The sequence below is a fragment of the Branchiostoma lanceolatum genome, chromosome 2 (genome assembly GCF_035083965.1).
Source record: "Branchiostoma lanceolatum isolate klBraLanc5 chromosome 2, klBraLanc5.hap2, whole genome shotgun sequence".
In the NCBI taxonomy this organism is placed as follows: Eukaryota; Metazoa; Chordata; class Leptocardii; order Amphioxiformes; family Branchiostomatidae; genus Branchiostoma; species Branchiostoma lanceolatum.
This window is the reverse complement of record NC_089723.1, coordinates 22,776,558-22,797,573: the sequence shown is the minus strand read 5'-3', so window position 1 is coordinate 22,797,573 and position 21,016 is coordinate 22,776,558. Positions and strand designations below refer to the sequence as shown.

Here is a 21,016-nt window from a genome sequence, read left to right as displayed (position 1 = left end):
CAACCCGCGTGCAATTAATTTCCATTCATTAGCGCTGAGGCAAAAGGCTCCTGAACCCAGCGTACCGTAGGTCGTTAACGTTGCAGTTATTCTGCGAAAAGTGTGTGTCAGTGTGGAGGGGGGGGGGGGGGGGGGTAGGATAATACTTGTACCTGTAGTTCTTGTTTCTTTCACTGTAACTTTAAGTTCACTGTTTTCACTGTCACCTCTAGACCGTGAACTTATCATCACAGTGAAAAACCTATTTATGATTCCTTCACACATCCTTTCTGCAAGTCACTTGCTACCACCGTGAAGTTCAGTGAAAATGTCCATTTTTCTTACACCGTGAAATTTTGCTACCGTGAACTTTAAGTGAATTACAGTAGTATCAAGTCCGTATATGGGTTCCGTACTGACATTTTTTGGCGAAAAAAAAGTTTGCGGTGAAGATGTTGTTCATTTGATTTGACCCACCGTTGTGCAGCCTGGTAAGCGAAAAAAAAGACCGCCGCAAACTTTACCTAAGCCCAAAACTGTCAATACGGTACCCTTGTCACAATTGTGCGTATATCAAGTCCAAATGAGTTCCGTATAATTTGTTTCGCTATTCGACGAATTAAAATGCACCCATCGTTGTCGAATGGAAAGAAGGCCCATTGGAAAAGTCGTTGTAGTATAGTTCATTGACATATCAGATTCCTGGGATGTACATTCACCTCACAATGGGCCAGTGATCGAAATTTCAGTTTGAATCCAATAGATGATATGCCTAGCTTTTGATTGAAATTTGCCCCTCATATGATAATACGATGCTAAAGACCAAGAGAGATAGAAAACAAAAGGGGAGGAAGATGTGAATTTAGAAAACTACTAGCTGCTCTTGTAGGTATTGTTACATAGTGGGACATATCAAAAGACGCAGTATAACTGAAATCAAGCAGGGGGCGCTGCACTACCGTTAATGAATCGTTGAACACAAATGTCACAAAAGTTAGCAGTGACTACATTGGCTAAACAACCATTGGTGAAGCAGTTTCATAATTGGATTAAACTTGGTAGATTGGACATTTTAGAGTTAGCCAAGCCCAGACACATTTTGTAACAATCTTTATGTAGAAAATGAAGTACACTTTGTTTTAGAATGTTCACTGTACACAGAAATGCGCAAATCTTCTGTAAGTGACTTTCAGCTAGACCAGAAATTTTGCACGTTTAACGAGGGACAAAAGTTTACACGTATATTTGTCATGAAAAACTGCAATGTACTGAATGAAAAACTCTGCAAATCGGTCTACTTAAAGATGGAGCAGACCAAAGGCCGAGTGGCATCCAATGACCAAGTGGCTTGACTAGGCTAGCAGAAACGAGATAAAGAGGTCACAGTTTCGAATTCGATTCCAGGCATTCCTGGCTAGATGTTGTGTCCTTGGAAAAGGCGCTTGTCCTCCCCGCTGTAAAGTGCCTGACTTTGGTTGGGGAGGTAAAAGGTTGTGGAAGGAGAGGTATGGCCTCCGCCTTCCAATACCGTGCTCAAGATATACAGTGGATAAGTGCAATACCGTAAAGGCTATGGGACTACCTTTCTCTCATCTCATCTCATGTTTCCCTTAGTTCAACTTTGTTACCGTTGTGGCACCACAGAAGGCCTGGCAACCAGTTTTCTCCTCCCTTCTCGGGTTTCTGCTTTTCTTAGTGCTTTATTTAGTGCCATTCTGCAATATTACCCTCCTATCCTTTCCCTTGCCTGCCCCTCCTTCTTCCTCCCTGGGCGACTGGACGGTTCCGTACATGGTAGTCTTGGCTAGCCCTGAAGAACGTAACACGTGGTCATGCCACTTCAGTTTTGTTGTCTTTACGGTGGTTAGGAGGTCTTTGTATGGACCGATGTTTTGCTTCACTCTATTTTTATTCCGCAGTTTAGCATTTGAGATGCGGTCCTGGCATGTGGTCCCCAGAATAATCTGTAAGGCCCGAGTTCATTACACTGCGATCGAGCTGCGCTTTCGCTGCGACCTAAATCGGATTTGTCTTATCCTTGATTTAATGATTGGAATATCATGCAAAAATGTAAAAGTATAGCTGAAACGAAAACAAAATGCATGCACAAAATATTCGTTTCTTTTATTCATGTTATTCCTTGTCAGCTCTGCATGAATTTTATGTCGCAAAGATCGCGCGGCGAGAGCGCCGTCCTAGTGGAATGGGGGTATTACTATTCTATCTCTATGAATATCGAGGTGACCAGAGAGTGACTCAGAAGCCCCCAACACGTTTAAGTTTCCCCAACAGTGTCAAGTCGGCTCGACAACAAGGTTTTGTGCGCCCGTGTCGACAGGAAACTCATCAGTCTGGCGCCTAGGACTTCAATAGCCGAGGCCTGGAATTGTGGACCTTCTTTATTCCGCGCGACGCCTGTTTCTCCCAAGGAGGCAACACGACTGGAGTACTTAATGGAAAGCAAATAAGTCTGAAGTTCTGTATCAACCTTCTTCACGTGAAACCCCGGATGGTCAGTAAAAATAAGCGGAAACCACAAAAAAGGGTCTCATCTGCTATTTGTTTGAACAGCGTGTCAACGAGGAGGCATCGAGAGATGAAGTGCAAAAAAAGAGCAAAAAAACAGGAAGAACTCTTTTGAGAATGCATTACTGTCCCTCCCAAACATCGTCAATTCTTATGCCTTCGATAAATGCATCACGAAATACATTTTGATCACGTTTTGTCTTCAATCTTATAAGGCAGCGTTCGATAAACAGTCGGTTTTACTAATATTAATTGCCACAATAAGGCCCAATCTCTATTGCAAAATATAAAATATAGCAAGTAGTTGTATATGGTTGTTAAAGGAGGAGTAAATAGATTTCGGTTGGTTTTCTTTGTGTTTTTATACAAGTACAACGTGACCTTTCTGTGATAATTCAGTTATCCTGCAGTTGAATAGAACATACAGTCTCCTATTAAGATTACTGCATATGGGCTTAGCTTCAAATAGACGTGGGACCTAAGTGCATGAATTGTTTGAAGTAGATTCAAAGTACTAGCGGTGTAAAGTAACAGCTTCCTTCGAGATCATATATCGCCTTTTATAAACATGGGAACGGCACTAGAAGAATTAGAAAAATATCCCTGGGACACTCGCGCGGAACGTACCGTCCTACGCCTGTGCGGAAATTGGTCTGCCTACGTAAGCAAATATTTGTATGCATGAGACGTACAATTACAGCCGTAGGCCGTTGACTAGGCCACAAAGGCTCGCAGAATGAAGCATGTTTTTAGCGAGGAGAGGGCTGTTTGGTCCGGTTTAGCGATGAATGCCCTTCTTGTGTCACTACTTGGACTAGGTGAGTACATGGCACATAATGTGTTCTTTGTTTCTTCTATGTGATGCTGCAATGTTCACCCTAGGTGTTCAATTGGTACCATTATTAGAAACATTAGAAGCTATTGTAGCTGCTTCAAATCCAGACTTTAAACATCAGCCATGTATCTATGTCTATATCCAGTCAGTTTCAATGTGCATGTATGTAGTAGACATTGATCTATTACTTTACACAAGGCCACACAAAAATGTACCATAATTTCTCTTATTATCCAATATGGAAGTACGTGCAACAATATAACCTTCATGCGCATTATGGCTTAGAATAAAGAGTTACATACATGTATATGTAGTTCGGAAAACTAAAGGGTGAAGGAAAAAGGGTAGGCCCATCGCCTTTGATGGACCGTAGAGGCAGTAGGCTGATATCTACTGTGTCTAGGGCAAGATGTTAGAAGGCGAAGTGCATCACCCTCCTTCCACCGTCTCTTACCTCACCAAATGAAGTCAGGTACCCATTTCTATACCAAGTTAGAGTGAGGAAAGTAGTCGTGTTATGTGGTTTTTCCAAGGGCATAACATCGTCAGGCGATTTGAAGGTATGACATGACCTCTTGTTTCGGCAAACTAGCAAACAGAATGTTAGTATATATTGTGTGGAAGGATAAAGTGATCTTATGTGAGTCTCATATCATTTGAAACCCAGAGAAAACCGTTCAGATATGAATATATATTTTACTTTTCACGTCAATAGAATCCCATCTGAATGTATCATGTGACTTCCTTCAATGTCAGAAGAATGTTCTCTCTAAGATAAACGTGAGAACGATTTGTGGTCATATTCTTGCTAACATTAGGATAAGACGAACTTCTATTTAATTATTCCGTCGTTGAAAAGTTATGTATTAAAACCTCTTTTCAGGCCTTTTACAGCTGCGAAAAAAACACACGAGTGTGTTCACTCCTTTCACGCAGGCAAGCATCTGTTTCTGGCCTGCTGCAGTATTGCTACATAATTAACCCAATATTTTCCCCCATTCCATTGTGAACGGCGACCTAGCTGCGATCACGCTACGACCTAGAATGTTCTAGATAGATAGATAGATAGATAGATAGATAGATAGATAGATAGATAGATAGATAGATAGATAGATAGATAGATAGATAGATAGATAGATAGATAGATAGATAGATAGATAGATAGATAGATAGATAGATGGATCAAATACAACAGATTTTAAGAGACTCGATGCTTCAGACAGATTTGAATATATCTTTAGATGCGACGACCCCCCCACACTGATTTGTCATTAAATCTAAAAAAAGAAATTACCGAAACTCATGATTAGTTAAAATCCTCCCACACCATTATTGATGTATAGGGCGGTGCCCATCTCCGTTTCATAGCCCTGGGCCACGCTGTTGTGCAATCACTGTAGCAGGGGGCTAGTCCACTGGCAGTGAAGTGTGTTTAACTTCCATACTGTTTCACAAGTATGTACCATTTTCATAAAGTCTTTGGTATGACTCAATGCGCCTCTTGTCCAGAGATGTCCTACCCGGGGCTTGAACCTGGGCCTTCTGATCCAAGTAATTGGAACCAGATGTGGTGAGTGACAAAGGCGCAGGCCACTACACCACAGGGACACCCCGAAACTCATGATTGGCCCCACTCAATTGTAACACTGCATCAAAGACTTATGCTAGCCCTTATTGTATTTGTATTTCGTACTATGTTTGATAGTCGTTGCCATACATTGTACCGTGTACAATTGTTGTGCACTCAAGTTATTCGTAGGTGAAGTTACTTCCCCTGCGCATACTTTCTTTCTTTCTTTATATATAAATGCATACGTTATATTTTGAAGAACCAAGGATTACACACTTCCTCTTTACTTTGTTACAGTATCCGTTCTATCCAACAAAACCGCAAAAGGCAATCCAATCTATATCAAACAGAAATTAAAAATAAAAGACTGTGCTCACACGACCACTTCCTTCGATGCCTTATACCAAACGCCATATCACATTTACACAATTGCTTGTTTCCTTCTTTTAGAAATTGCCTTTAGCCATCTCCGCAGGAAATGAGATTTCCGTTTTGACAAGAAGAATTGTCCTTCAGAATTGACTGCGTCTACTCTGACCGTAATCCCGTGAAGCTATGTGAATGGTGCGCACGTGGATAGTAAGCTTGAAATCTGGGACACTAAGAACTCCAACAACGGTTGGGGATCATGGCACGTTATCCTAATGATAAAAGGGTGCAGGGAAGAAACTATTGAGTTACGTTTAGACTTTGTTTTCGTCTTCTGTAAAGACGCCACCAGGAGCCATTGTACACAGTTGATACTTCTAATGGGTCCTTTCATTGAGTCCGAGGATTTGGTAGAAGGCCCCCGTCACTTCTCACAACATATCCACGAGGAAACAGTTTCAAACAGTCTCAAACGGTTTCGAAATGTCTCGTTCTGTCGTTCTAGCACTGCTCAATGCAGTAGCCGTGACGCTGGCTTCCTCGACAGAAGAAGGACCACGAGGTGTCGACTGTCTAAAGGCTGTAGAGAAGTGTGAGTCCATGGAGCAGTGTCGCCTGGTGTTGCACTACTACTATAAAAGTTGCCGTCAGTCAGGTAGGGTGCTTCTGAACTATTAAGAGACGACGTTTCTTTAAACCAAATTTTGATTTTGTCAATCTTAATACCTCTCTGTGTGTGGAGGTTTGGTATTGGTGTGATTGTTTGGTTGCTTGTGTGCCCGTACATGTTTTAATGAAATAGAGTGGTTGGTTTCCATAGACTATTAGTGTTCGGGGACTCATGTTTCATAAAAGGTCCTTGAGTAGGTTATCTCATTTCCTGTTGTCAATTTCCTGCTATATGCATCTCCGTTGCCTTAGGAGATCCAACATGAAAAAAAAAATGAATTAGATCGAATCAGCAGGACATTCACAATGATAAGTAAATCAAGCAATGTGCAAAAATAATAACATTTCACGGAAGTGTAATATATTCGATTCCATGTTATTTTGCAGCTGCCTGTGGTGCTGAAACGCCATCAATTCTCCGTTAGTCTTACCCTCTGTCGTTTGCCCTTTCTGCTTCCTAGTCAATTTGATTTCTTGTCTTGATGTTAAACTTTTTGTAGCATGTGTAGTCAAGTGGTTAGCGATCCTGTTCTGACCTAATAAGCGAGTTCGAATCCCGACTGTTGTTGACCCGCTACTGGGCTGGGTCGCAGTCCTTGTGACGGGACGATAAGCCGTAGTCTACTGTTCATTGTGTTTGTCGAAAACAGCTAGGAACCCCCCTGAAAGTATTGTATATAGCACTTGTCTTTTCTGTAGCTGTAACGACCGGTGGAAGAATAGCTCTTCAGCGGGCTAAAATGTTCGAGATAACTTCAGTTTGTAACTCCTGATAACTCCTCTCTGCAATGCCAATGAACGGCAAGGCGTTCTGGAGAGTAAACTTCACTTGCTACACCATGTAAGAGGAGGACCGATGATAATTCAGTTTCAATCTCTTTTAGACACGGTCTGTGTGGAAGACAGAGCAACCCAATGCCGAGATGCTTACGTAGCCTTACAGCGTTACATGGACAAGTGCGATTGTGAGAACATCGACAAGAACCATCGGAACCACTGTATGCAGACAGAACACAGACTGTTCCACCATCCCTGCAATGAGAAAGAAGGTAATTGTTTTCAAAATACCATTAGCAATAGGCAGAAGTAACAGAGTAGAAACACGTTCCGTCTGTTACACTACGGTTGCATTTGCGTCGGTGCCAGTAGGATGTGCAGCCCCAGCCGGGCCCCGAATCCACAAATTTGTCCCGGTGAACTGCTGGAACCCGGGGTGGGCAGGACGGCTCATCAGGGTGTTCTCACGATCAGCTTTCGACGTCTATTTGTTACCGGGTTCCGTGTTGATTTTAACCCCGAGTTAGAGTTATCTCGGGGCCCGGCTGTGCTTAAAATAGCCCGATAGGCACATGTTGCCTAACGGGTCACGTAGGGGCTACGTCTGAAAGGGGAAAACAGCCCGTAACATACAACCTGGCAGGGCCCCTTTTTCAATGGGAGATCTTAGCATTAGCCATGATAAATAATGTTATTCTTATTAAGGATATGTGAATGTTTTCAGTTTGAGACAAGCGGTGTTACTTGACTGAGCAATGACAGATTTTAATATTCTTGAACTGCATTTCGTAACTTACCGTTGAGCAAGTTATTTCGCATTATGTTTTCAATGACTAAACAATACACGGGGGAAACCGAAAGCAAAAAGTCAGCAGGCAGCTTACTAATAGGGACATTTTGATTGTCAGACAAAGGTAGGTTGATTAGAAAGGTTTGCCAACACCCAGTGACTACGTACTGTTTGTTTTGTTTCGGATGAAGCGCCGCCTATCTTGTATCCTATATGCTCACACTGCAGGAATTTCTTGCATAGGCAAGGAAGACGGCGTCAGGGACAACACCAGGCACTACCATGTCACACTGCCACCTAGGCCCGTTAGCTGCAACGAAGCTAAAGCCGGGTGCAGGAATTCAACGTACTGCAACGTGGTTTACGTCAACTTCCGAGCGACCTGTCCGACAACTAGACACCAGTGTACCGCCGCCATGATGGACAGGTGCAGAGAGTCACGTGACAGGCTGAGGATCACCAGCCTGGGTCATTGCATCTGTCCCAAGGGCATGCCGGGAGAAAGAAAATGTCGCCGAATCCTGTCTAGAATACATCGAGATCCTTGTAGACGTAAGTTTACCAAAAGTAGCCATTCCAAAAGTTTTAAGTGGTACATTAAGGACTATATGTATATAACTTACCTAGTGTGTTATCATGTATGTTTTCTTGGAAATAGTAATGTGATATTTCAAATGGTATGCAAACCAACGACTGATGTTTTGTTGTAAGCGCTTTCACACTTCGGAGTAGGCATGCGCTGCGACATGGAGTATGTCAAAGGCGAAAAGCACATGAGACGTAAACAAATCCTGGACATTGTTATAAAAATAGAGACAATGGTCAAGATGAGAGCTGTTAACAAACAAGTGGCCTTCACCTTTGACATCACCCACAATTCCTGTCGCCGCGCATGCGTACTTGGCAGTGTAAAAGAGCTTACTAAACCCTTTGCAATTTGCAACTCTAGATCAAGACATCTTTGATTACCCTCCAGAGCCAAGGGAGGTTTTGCAGGACATGGGTAAGCACCTACGCACGACACGCTCATATGCCATGTTTATGCTGGGGTCACATTTCCCAGCCGGGACCCGGCCGGGCTGTTTGCGGAAACGAGAAATCAAAGTGTATATCAATAAATATGCAAAAGCTATGCTCGTAGATAATTTTTGGTACGTTTTCTGCTTTTCGTTGTCTTTTATATCAAACTTAACGTTCCCAAAGACTGCCCAGTCGGGCGCCGGATTGGAAATGTGACCCAAGCATGAGGCCTGGTCATATTCGTTACACGATCGTCGCATGATCGCAAACTGATGTCATTCTTGGGATAGTCGTGCATGTATCAGAAAAGTCAGCTAAACTACAAAGAGTATTTTGATTTGAAAAATGCTATCATTCATTTTTTTTTGTAATTGGTTTTGTCACAGTTTGCTTGAAAAGTCTACGTCATCTAAATCGTACGACGGCTTACGGAAAATGTAACCGCGTTATCATGTCTCTTGCCATGTATATATATATATATACATATATGTATCCGTGTGTATGTCAGTGGTGTCTTGTATTTAACAGTTACTTTTAAGCTTTAAGTGGCCATGGTTATATGTTGTGTGCATCGCCTTACGTACTTTTTGTTTATGTCGCTGCTATGAAAAATGGATGAGACGGATTATTTGATTAATAATACCATGAGTACAGAAGAAACAGCATCGTCTTCAATTTTCATCAGCATGGGAGGATGTCAGTTGTTAGACTTTTTCAATCACACTGCGGAAATGCATTGTGATAAGCACATTTTGCAATCTAGGAAATAATCATTCTAATGTAACAACACCCCTGTTGGGTTTGGTATTTCAGAACCTACTAGATCAACTACAAGTGAAAGCGGTAGAACAAAGAGAGGTATAATTTGTGAAAAGTTCATCAAAACTTCACGTTACCATGTACCAAACTTCATTCCATCCATGCACACAATAATTCACCATCCAACAATCTTCCATGAAGAACAGTGCGTTTTTGATGTCTCAAAATTTCAATATATTTTTCATTCCTTCTGCATCATACTTTTCATCATTCCATTTTTATCTCCTACCTTGTTCCTCTAATGCAGCATGTTTTACCCAATGGAGTAAAAGGATCATTTTAGCACTGCAAGTTTCTAGAAATATCTTCAGAGCTAAAAATCTACGCTCCAACACAAAGACAAGTTTCAAATTAAATCGAAGATTCCGATTTTTTTCCAAAGTGTAGTCACTTATTTTGTATGTTCATACAACAAGGCGCAAACCCTAAAAATTGTGAGAGAGAAAACATTGATCTCAAATTCATCTTTCATTTTCTACAATGAACGGCCATAAACAGTCAAAACACTACAAAAAAACGCAATAGGCAGGAAATAACGCCTATTGATCTGTTCTATCTCTATGATAGGCCAGACTAGCAGCTGCTTCGATGCCTTTGACCGCTGTAACGCCAACTACGAATGCCGGACGTCCCTCGCCCATTACATCAACACGTGCGAACCGGACGAGATCACCGGAACATGCGACCGACCGGCATGCATCGGGTCCATCCGGGACCTTTTCAAGTACGCGCCATTAAACTTGAGCCAGCCTCTCGTGGAGTGCAGATGTGAGGAGCACGACAAGGACTGCGTCTCTCTGAAGAACGGCCTCCTACCGGTTTGTGCGCGGCCATCCACTCAAGTGCCCGACTGTTTGGAGTTGCATCGTCGGTGCAAGAATGGTCAACACTGTCGGTGAGTGTTTAACCATTTAGAATCCCCTCACCTGGTCTACAGAACGTTGCGCTTTTCCATTAATAGCAATCGGTGTTTACATTCTTGATTCAATCATAGTGACAGCGACAGATTTTAGGCTGACCACTAATGGAGGTGTTTACGTACCACTCAACCGGATGATGGTGTTTTGGTTTTTTTTTTTTTCAGGGTCTTTGCGCTCTAGATACATTAATATCAATATGACATCTTTGCTTTTAATATGATACTAAAATTTCCTGATTTTTTTTACTCAGAAAGGGCATTTTTTAGCGGGAGATTGATTGTCTACTTTTATACTGAAATTAGTTGTGGGGGCCTTTGTTGACAGTGGACTATACATCTACCTAATCATACTAATGCTTATCATGTAATTGTAGTCTGTCTTAAATCCTTTTCGGCGGTTGGTTCTGTCACAACCTGCTTGAAAACTCTACGACATCCAGTGAAGCATTACCCCGGCATAGTTAAGATATACAGGAGTGCATGGTACTATGGGATGTTGGGTTGGAGATCTGTTTTGACGTATCTTTTCAGAGTGGCGGAATTATGTCAGTAGATTACATCTACGCCAAAATAGTTACTCAAGGAACTGGATAAAATTTTGAAATAGTCATCCGCTGTCTTTTGTCCGTAACTAAAGGGAAGAAATGGATAACCAGGTTTTGTACAAGTTCTTCCCTTTTGTCAATCACGAAAAACAGCGCGGATGCTGTCTGAAACGTCTGACTGCTTCACAATTTCACCCATTTGCTTGAGTATAATTTTTTGGCGTATCTTATTACCTGGACGGATGTCTAACCTTCATCAATGATGTTGCACCTATTCTAGGCGGAATCCGTGTGGTAACATGCTTGCCACCGTACCTTGCGAGTGCCGCGGGCGGGGCCGACGTCATCAGCGCTGTTCCAAGGTTCTGAGAGAGATGCTTCACGTGGTCAACGACTGTGGAGGTACAGACTCATAGTGTTACTCTAACACATCACGACGCTAATATGTCAGCTTGTTTGCATCGTGTTATATCCAGATTTAAAGCCCTGACGTTACTCAAAAAGTAGACATGGTCACCTGGTAGCTAACGGTAGCTCCAGGTAGCAACGCCTCCTTGCGATATTGAAATGCATCGCAAATGCGGATTAAATGAAAACCTAGTACACTATGCAATACTTCAAAAGAAATTTTGACATGCAATATACAGTTTGTAATTGTCAGCATGGTTAGAAATATTCCATAGCACTTGAAGTCAACGAAGTAAGGGTGGGAAGCTACTAATTAAGAATGAAAATTAACACCTTTTAACGTTTCGTTTTCCTCTTTTTCAACAGAAAACTTCAGAAACTCACGGACAGTTACAGCTCGGCTTGAGGAAGGCACCCCGACGTCCGATCTGCCATCCTCTGCCGCCCGACATTCTGCGACATGCGGGTATCGGCATTCTTCACCGAGAGCGACCTCGCCAACCCCGCTCAAGATCAGCAACACCACAACGTTGCTCACCATGCCAGGTAAGGGATTGTACAATACATGTATTAAGCGGGGAAGCTCGAGGGTTGATGCCCTGGGCCTGGAAGGGACATTAAACGTTTTCGGCCAGGGGGACAGCCATTGAAAAAATAATCTTCGTGGGGATGGCCATCGAAACAAAACTTGAATAGGGAGAGAGCAATCGAAAAAGTAAAAATCCATTGTACAGTCCGAAGATCTGACAATTTTGTAAAATATACTAAAACATAGAACTTAACGTTAGCTTGATGTCATCACCTTTATACATTATAACTATCCTTGCGCATAAATTTATTGTTTGATGTAGAATGCAAGATTGTATCTTAGTCATTTTAGGATGGGGTTTAATATGCTTTTTTATCATGATTGTGAAACACAGATACGCTGGTCGCACCACAAAGTCAGGAGCCCGACGCTGGGAACGATGACACGTCCACTCAAGAGCGACCCCATGCGCCCCGATCGTCAACTGCTTCTTCTGTGAGTCATTTTTCTAGTCTGCGGTGGTTCAAAATTGAATGGAGACTCACTATGTTATGTGCAATGACAGTAATTCTGATGTAAAATAATTAAGAAAAAAACATACGGATATCATGCAGTGAAACGTTCATGGCATCGTACTGATTTACATCTTTCAAGGTACGCTACTGAAAAGCGACTGAAAGAAACCTACTATGGTGGGACTCAATTATGTATGTAATACTTATTCCACACAGCAAATTGTAAAGACCCTCTCAGTGGACCCGCGGCACGCTGGCGGCGTCACTGCGTCCCAAACAGGATTTGTTTTACCCTTTATTTTATAATGGGAATATCATTCAAAACGTACAAGTATGACCAAAAAGACAACGAAACACACAAAGCTTAGATTCGTTTTTTCTCAATTCGATCGGTCGCAGCGACGCCGCCAGCGTGCCGCGGATCCAGTGAGAGGGTGTTTAACTGCAAAGTAGAATAGTACTGGCATTGCCCATAACCGCATATATTTGTAAGTCAGACTTTCACAATGTCCATGTATTCTTAGTTCTATAGTGCACAGTGGATGACGTAATAAAGACTAGTATAGATGGATTATCGTGTTTTTCCTTATATGGTCTGTCAGCAAATTGTAAGTCAATCAAAATACAGCAAAAGACAACGCCCTTTTCAGAATGGCTATGCAGCAAGGTTAAGAGTTTATAACGATTGATGCACCTTACGTACTGTCTATCATTGTATTGAAATGCCCTCACGATCAACACAGGCTTGAAGGCTGTCGCTTCACTGTGTATTCTGTTGTTGCAATTTTGAATAAACATAGAGTGACTGTGTTTATATCCACTTCACCGCACAGTGCGATGTTTTATTAAATGGTAAACATGTAATAAGTCTTTGTGTCGTTTGTTTGTTCTTTGCGTCGTTAGATGGTATTAGGGAATGATACCATAAAATAGCATGCTAATATTGCACTCTGAAGAGTTACCGTATGATAATATTTACGTGCAATGTTTTCAAAGATTCACTTTGTAAATTTCCAGGAGGTAAAATTTACAAATTGGAAAGTGTTTCAATATTCCTTTCCATTTTACTTCTAAACTCGTGCCTTCTTTACAATAGTGTTTTTGTGAAGCTTATGCCAGCCGATTCACAAGGACATCTCAGCAAGACACATATCATCCGCATTGTGATGGTATAGCATTAATATGTCGGCAATCTTCTTCTAAGATCATGCGTCAAATTATCTGCGGAAGAACGGGATTTTAGGGTGCTGCAGAAATGGTTAAAAGATTCGAAATTTAAGAGATATCAAGGTACAATGTATGCCAATGCTCAATTGGACAAGCACTTTGTATGACAGAGAATAGAGTATGTCTCCTCGTATCTGGTACCTAATGGTACCTAAAGAATTATTTTTATGCACGAACGTAACTATCAAAAGAACAATTCAAAAGACACATCAACAGCTTATAGATACGTACGGATAGGTGACAACATTTTCATGTGTTACGGTAATAGTGAACAGTTCAAAAGCGTCGATAGTTAGACAATCATTACCAATCACATTTTTTTCAGAATACACGAGACAGTCAGGAGCTAATGATGTATTGAATGTAATTTCTGATAAGGAAAAATAGATATTCGTTAATAAACGTGAGACAGCTACTGTATCATGCTGAAGGGAATCACACCATGCAAAATTATCTTTTCATCCGATCTTAAGTGCGATGTCCTATTCTCTATCTTACAGCATGATGATTATCCCATCTATTATTCACACATATTGTACGTAGATTTGTCTTATATGTCGTACACGTCTTATCAAAACAGCATTTATCAATGCCTACGTACAATCCCACTTGATTTAAAGATATAATCAAGAGTAAAGCAGCTTAAAGAAAGGCTCGGCTGGTAATTATATGCGCTGAAATGGAAAATTTAACGACCATGAAATCCTATGAAGAATGACAAGAATTCCCCGTAACCGTCATTTGTCCGACCCCCTTTGTAGCAACAGGAATGATCATCTTTGATTACTGGAGATCAGTAAGCTATTCACGTAGAGCTAAGCCTCAGTGGGAACGCTTTGTCGCTCGTACCTTCCTTCTAGAAAATGACAACAAAGACTGGTATATAGCATGAAGAGAACGCTAGCAGGGTGTGTGATGGCTATTTTTCTCATCTATGTTCTAGGTAAGTAAAAATTTGCCAATGATTTCATTTTTATACTTCCGTTATGATGGTCTTTGAAGAAGAAAATTGCCAGTCTTCGGTTCCGACGTCTTAGTGATAATGATAGTGTGTGGAGAAAAATATCATCTAAAAGAAAACAGAAGCTAAGTGAAATCGTATTTGGTAGTCTGCAGCTGTTTTCAACAAGCTGGAAGATCAGTGCTTGACAGGGACGTCTTTTAAGATTAAGATACTAAGATTAAGATGTTTCAATATGTTTGTATGATGGCTAATCTGCTTATTGTCAACTAATATCCGTTCTTCTGTACTGATAACATTTAATATTTTAGCTTACGAATTTCTATTCAAATATAGGTTGTGCTTTTTTGTTAAAGTGTGAATTTATATGTTGCACATATAGCATTTTTTATCATTTTCAAATCACAGGAATGTCTATTGTGTACGTCTTGTTCTTTGTAGTTAGTATATTCATAATTTGTTTATGTATGCGTTTGTGTTATATTGTATTGCAGTGTTACCAAATATGTCATCTCCCACGGACGACAGGATAGTTTCCTCGAAAGAAAATAACATATTGGCTGCGAAAAAAGCTCACAGTCGGAAAATATCAGAAGGTTGTCTACACAACGGACTTCACGCAAAACCGTATCCCAAGAACAAACACACGAGAATAGCCCTCACCGCCGTTACAGTCAATGGTAAGTCCCTTTTTCGGGCACAAGAGAGCATGCTATATTTATGTTTAGCCATACCTAGTATGGCTCAACATATTGTTTTTACTCACTGACAGGTTTCTTCTCCTCCTCCTTCTTCTTCTCCTGACAAATCTTCAAATCGATTCATCTCTGTCATATTTTGACCAAATGACCTGAAATTTGGTACAAAGGTAGTGTTGGCAAATACCCCCAGCCGTTTTTATTTCATTTTTTTTATATTGACCTTGAAAGTGATTTTATTGAGGTTTTTCTGACCAAAACGTACATTTTGGCCTCCTGTGCTCTGGAAATACATCCAAATGACCTGAAATTTGCTATGGGGGTACATTGAACTAATAGTCAAAGAACCCCATTCGTACTTTTGGCATACATCACTTCAAAATACGATTTTGCAGGGTATTTTGGGGAGAACGTTGGGTATTTTCCTCATATATGAACTAAAGGTCAGTGACCCCAACCGCACCTGGCCTGCCTGTGACCCTTGCAACCACCTGATTGGCCAATTGTGTTGATTAAGTTATCTTGCATTTCTGGCGCAGGTGTGCTACATTTGTAGTATTCATACCAAATGTGGTATTGGAATGCATAGGACATGTGCTTACATGGCTTTGTTCACTCTTTTTTGAACAAAGATACACATCTCCAGTATTATGGAGAGACTAATTGTTTTTAGACTCAATTTTGGACTGCGGCGATCCATTTTTTTAGTGGAAGTATTTTAGAATGGTCCATTGTTATTTGGCATGGCGAGGAGTATGGCTAAACATGCTGTATTTGCTCGCAAATGTTGCCTTTCTAGTTAAGTACTGTATTGCTAAAAACCTTAGAAACACTGATGCTAATAATGAAAAAGAAGATGAAAGAAAAACGACTCGCTGTCTAAGTGTTCTTCTTTAGATTAAACGTCGATCGGTGAGCGAGCGTTGAACGATCAAAATCGGATTTGTGTGACTCTTGATTTTAAAAAACAAACAAGATATCGAAACCAGAAATTCCGCTGCATAGTTTAAAGGGGTAAAAACGTAACAAGTTTAGAGGGGTAAAAAAAACAACTCACAAATACACAAACACACACATCGATACAAACGGTACCGAAAACGGAACCATCTTTGCGAAGGTAACAACAAAACATAACGATTGCTTGGATGTCGCAGTCTCCTGTGAAAAGATGTGAGGGGTGTAAGTCTGTCGATACAATTGCGCAAGCTTACCTTAGATCTTGCAAAGTACATTGTTGATATTTTTTTGTTTTGTATATGAACTAATTATAATGTGTACGTGTTGCTTGGCATTGTCTAACTGTCACGTTTATCTGCTACTTTACATTCCAGGAGTGTTTGTACTGAAAGAAGACCCCGGTATCGTGTGGATGGGTTTCCTATTACTGCCCCTGGCGGCGTCTGCCTCTTGTCTTATCTGTGCGTGCTGTGGGAACGCGTGTGCCTCGCGATGCCAGCGGATCGATCCTTTCATCTACAGACTAGTATGATGGAGTAGTCTTCCCTTTGAAGTGAAAAGAAACCAATTATTAAGCTTTTGCACGTGCCAACGTTGTGATGTATCATTCTTTGACTATAACAATTATCGCGCAAAGCGCTCTCATAGCTGAAGGCCCTATAATAATATCTATGTACAAATCGATTCATATTTATGTTTTGTAAATATTACGAGAGGTAACGTTAGCTTTAATACATCATAAGTAGACGTCATATTTTGGTGTGTGTGTGTTGGAAACAATGATAGTGAAGGTTTCAATACCGGCATCCATGTACATCTAACACTAACAAAGTTGGCTGAAATACTATGATTTGTCGCCTAGGTTCTTGTTACAATATCTATGCTGTCTATTTTTGAAAAAAATATTGTTTTCTGTTTTCACACATCGTGTTTATTCCCTCTCTTGCAATAAATTTGGAGTCTGAAGGAGATGTGATCTATAGAATTAACATGCTGTGGCCTAATGACACAAAATGGTATCATTCAAAACTGGAAAAAGGAAAAAAAAACAATTGAAAGAGTCTTGGGGGCATTTAGATGTCCATTCACCAGATCGATCCCTAGGTCTTTTGACTCAGTATTTTGTATTCAGGAGGCTGTTTCGATTCTTTCAAATGAAAGCCGAATATCCCTTGTCGGCCAAGGAGATTTATACTGGAATCATTGACCTATATATGAGACTGGCTAGTGATAAATCTGTTCCATTTCAGCTACGGCAATATCCACAAAATTGGGATGTCCCTGTAGCTCAACTGGTAGCAGTCTCACAGTTGAGCTCCCGGTTTTGATTATTTGCTAACTATAGAATACCCTAGGTCAAATCCTGGAACATGACATCTCGGTTGGGGCTGCACGTGCCTTTTGGAAGGAACATACAATAGAGGTCCTGTGTTCGTGGAGGTGATACAAGCAGGTTGAATGGTTTGCACTAGGCACTTCATTGTGTAAAACAAGATATAATTCGCTATTTCGTAAGGAGATGTTTTGAACGAAACTAAACCAAATGTATGGAGCAAATTTTGTACAAACGTCACCTACATTTTTACAATGAGCATATTGATTTAGACGAATAACGATATTGATATATTGGAAAGTTGCAAAAGTAAAATACTTTGATTGTACAGCACGATGAGTAACTTCGTAGTTGTATTAGGTATTGTAAATTTTGCTACAAGTGTATTATACCGGTTGTGATATCATTTTGATGTTGTGTGAAACATGTTTCAAGGACAGAAATAAATGTGCTGAAAGCAAGAAATGTCCTTTTTCCATTGCCATGGATACATTCAGGTTCATAGATACAGCTAGGTTCATAAATACATTGAGGTTCATAAATACATTAAGTTGCATGGATACATTACATGTAAGTTGCATGGATACATTACATGTAAGTTGCATGGATACATCAAGGCTCATGGATACATACAAAGTACACATTCTGCACAATTGTAAGAAAGAGGTGAAGGGTTGTCCTAAAACCTCCATTTTTTTATTAAAAGTGTTGATTTACGATGACAATTTTTTCAATATCAAAAGCTTCTAAATCTTATTTTGGGAAAGATTACCTGATATCCTCCATTTGTATGCATTTATAATGCGTGGAGATCGGAAAGAAATAATTGCCTTCTAACATTTTTACTGGCTGAAGAAGATTTTAAAAGTTACTCAGCAACTTTCGGCCAATAGAAATGCCAACTATTCCTCCACTGGCATACACTATATAACTTCACTGCTTTTGAATGCATGATATATCATACAATGGCCAGTGTCATCTTCATTCTGTCATTGAAAAGAGCACTTAAGCAACTCCCTTGACAAATACCCTGGTCATTGTCATGTTGCCCCTGGTTTATCATTATTTAACTAGTTGTTAATGTACAATTTTGTAAAATATTGATACCTTTAAAGGTCACAACCTAACTTCAAGGAGCATCCTTACCTGTCCTTCAATGCCTGCCAGTCACAAACTTACGACGATACTCAAACGTAGCTCCTCAGAAATGTAGTCTTACAACTAAGTCGAGAGGCGTCTTTCTTAGTTTAGTGTTTCTTCCAATTTCGAAATTTCTAGTTTAGTATATTAAGGGATTTCTTTAAGTCAGTCGCGATCGTCGACCGCTATCTACATGAACATTTGGGAGGAAAGAGCTGGTCGATTTGTACCGTTTTTGCTGATGTTGGCGGTATTAAAACTCGGTACTGCACAAGGTAAGATAGGGTAACTTTTTATCATGTTTGGTAATTTCATACTGTACTGTTTTGTATTGTATTAAAGTGCACTGCATTGTATTTGGTAAATTTATTCCTAAACTCCTACATTACAACTTTTCTCCTGAAAATAACCGTATCTTTACCGCCTAACCCATTATCCGTAACATCAAACTTGAAGTTATTATCTGTGAAAGTATAATTGCATACCTTATCATTTAAATTGACGCGTATACAAATAGTAATTTTGCCGTTCAAACAGAAAAAATACAATCTGCATTATTCTTGAACAAAGGATATGGTTGGAATAAAATATAAACATACTTCTTTGCAAAAAGTAAACTTGGAAAGTGTAGTATTTTTCATTGTTTGAAAAGAGTGAGTTGTCGATCTTGCTTTTCATAGATCTAATGCCAAAATGGGAATGTAAATGAAAAGGTAGCAAATAGATTATCTGCATTTAAGTGTTGGGTAAATGATATACAGAATATAGAAGTTGCTCTTTTTTATTAAACATCTTCGAGGTGTTATCAAATAACACAAACTTCTATTACAACTGCGACGATTGTAACCTAGTTTTGAAATAGAAAATAATTAAGAATTTTAACTGGGGCTAACCATTCAATAGCATGCACCTTCAACGTTAAGGTTTATCTTTGAATGTTCTTCTTACATAGCGGGATGGCATTCTTTCGGAGGAAGACAGTATTGGTTCAGCCAAGCCGACAAGGGAACATGGAAACGTGCTCTCCAGTATTGCCAGGGAATAGGGACGGGCGTGGCTAGTCTCGGGTCTTCTCAAGAACAAGCCTTCATTGACCGTAAGTAGCGTTTAAGACGCATACAATCATTTATTTCGCATTACTGTAGATTAACGTCACTGTACTTTAAATTTGAAGTGTCAATAACGAATATTGTTTATATCAAAACCATTCAAGGGATGGCATGTGGCTACTGATAGCTTTGTTGACTCTAAAGATTCTGGGTACGGCCCCCAGTGTTGTGCCCTTAGAAAAGGCACTATAAACCAATTTTCTCACTCGACTTACGTAAAAATTAAATGAGTGCCCAGCTTTGATTAGAGATGTCATCTTGGATGGGACGCAAAAGCGGGAGGTCCCGTGTCTCAGGAGACCCACGCCCCGGGCACGTTAAAGAGCCCACCACAATTCTTGAAACGAGCAGGAATCCTTCCCTGTGTGAGTAGATAAAGCCTAAAAGTCTAATGTCCAGGTTGGCATCTTGAAAATCTGAAAATCAGCTAGTAGCTGAGAGTGTCTTCTTTCAATGATGCAAACTTTATCCATTATTATATCATCTTATCTTCGTGACAAGTCCCAAGTCCTTTGCACAATACGCATCTCACCTAGTTTTCAGACTAATGTATGTAAACTAATTTTTATGTAAAATGATATTTCTATGAAAACCGGTAGCTAACAGCGTACCCCTTTCCACCGCTGACTACGACCGCTAAGCGACCGTCGAGCGTTGAAAATTATACGAATCGCTCAACGAATTTTATAAACTAAGAGCTATAGGTATAAGCTTTTGAAGTTTGTGTGTTTTGTTGATTTTTTTACGTCATACTTTTACATCGTGCATCATATTCCAATCATAAAACCAAGGGTCACACCAATCCAATTTTGGTCGCTCACCTCAGAGATTGCCGTTTAGATGAAAGGGGGTTAGTCATCTTGTATGTTCATTGTATCAAAACTTTCTTGTTGTGTGCTTTTCACTAGAAATCGTCCCCAGAAACACCCCAGCTCTCCTGGGCATGAGGTGTGTTAAGATCACGGGCGACGGCGATGACTCAGGATGCGTCTGGGAAGATGGTGGTCATGTGGTGAGCGTCATTACATTAACAAAATCATTTTTAAAACACTTTATCATTTGATGCATCTTAATGTTTATATGATCTTACATGTTTATGTAATTAGAACACAGCAGTTGCTAATCATATTCAACGACGATAGACCGTGTTATTTAATCAATTATAACATATATGTTGTTATCTGTCTTTAAAAAGCCCTATCCATGTAAATGTTTGTATGATCTTAGATGTTGATGACAATTTCTAATAATAGTCAATAACTGACGGACAGTTTTATTCATATATGATATTTTTATATTTTCCATTGCTCTTGAAATGCCA

At 40.2% G+C, this 21,016-nt stretch overlaps 2 protein-coding genes across 2 annotated transcripts in view; both read left to right on the top strand.

Moving 5' to 3' along the window:
- The first annotated feature begins 3,127 nt into the window (after positions 1–3,127).
- Positions 3,128–17,880, top strand: LOC136427989 (uncharacterized). Its single transcript, XM_066417225.1, has 9 exons — positions 3,128–3,323; positions 5,785–5,934; positions 6,833–6,997; positions 7,744–8,067; positions 8,465–8,518; positions 9,922–10,249; positions 11,099–11,220; positions 11,593–11,772; positions 16,488–17,880. Exons 1-9 carry the CDS (start codon positions 3,242–3,244, stop codon positions 16,643–16,645), a joined length of 1,563 nt encoding a protein of 520 aa, XP_066273322.1. The 5' UTR covers positions 3,128–3,241; the 3' UTR covers positions 16,646–17,880.
- A 717-nt stretch (positions 17,881–18,597) lies between these two features.
- LOC136426928 (fibrillin-2-like) overlaps positions 18,598–21,016 on the top strand; it is a 29,859-nt gene continuing 27,440 nt past the window's right edge. Inside the window, exons 1-3 of the mRNA XM_066415647.1 lie at positions 18,598–18,861; positions 19,539–19,682; positions 20,604–20,707. Of these exons, the coding sequence (XP_066271744.1) occupies positions 18,780–18,861; positions 19,539–19,682; positions 20,604–20,707 (330 nt within the window). The 5' untranslated portion in view covers positions 18,598–18,779. The remainder of the gene's footprint in view (positions 18,862–19,538; positions 19,683–20,603; positions 20,708–21,016) is intronic.

Excerpts from the sequence above, each read along its gene's own strand:
- LOC136427989 (XM_066417225.1), top strand. The coding sequence starts at position 3,242 with ATGAAGCATGTTTTTAGCGAGGAGAGGGCTGTTTGGTCCGGTTTAGCG. Across the intron at positions 8,068-8,464 it reads ACATCGAGATCCTTGTAGAC|ATCAAGACATCTTTGATTAC; the intron begins GTAAGTTTACCA and ends TTGCAACTCTAG. Across the intron at positions 8,519-9,921 it reads GGAGGTTTTGCAGGACATGG|GCCAGACTAGCAGCTGCTTC; the intron begins GTAAGCACCTAC and ends TCTCTATGATAG.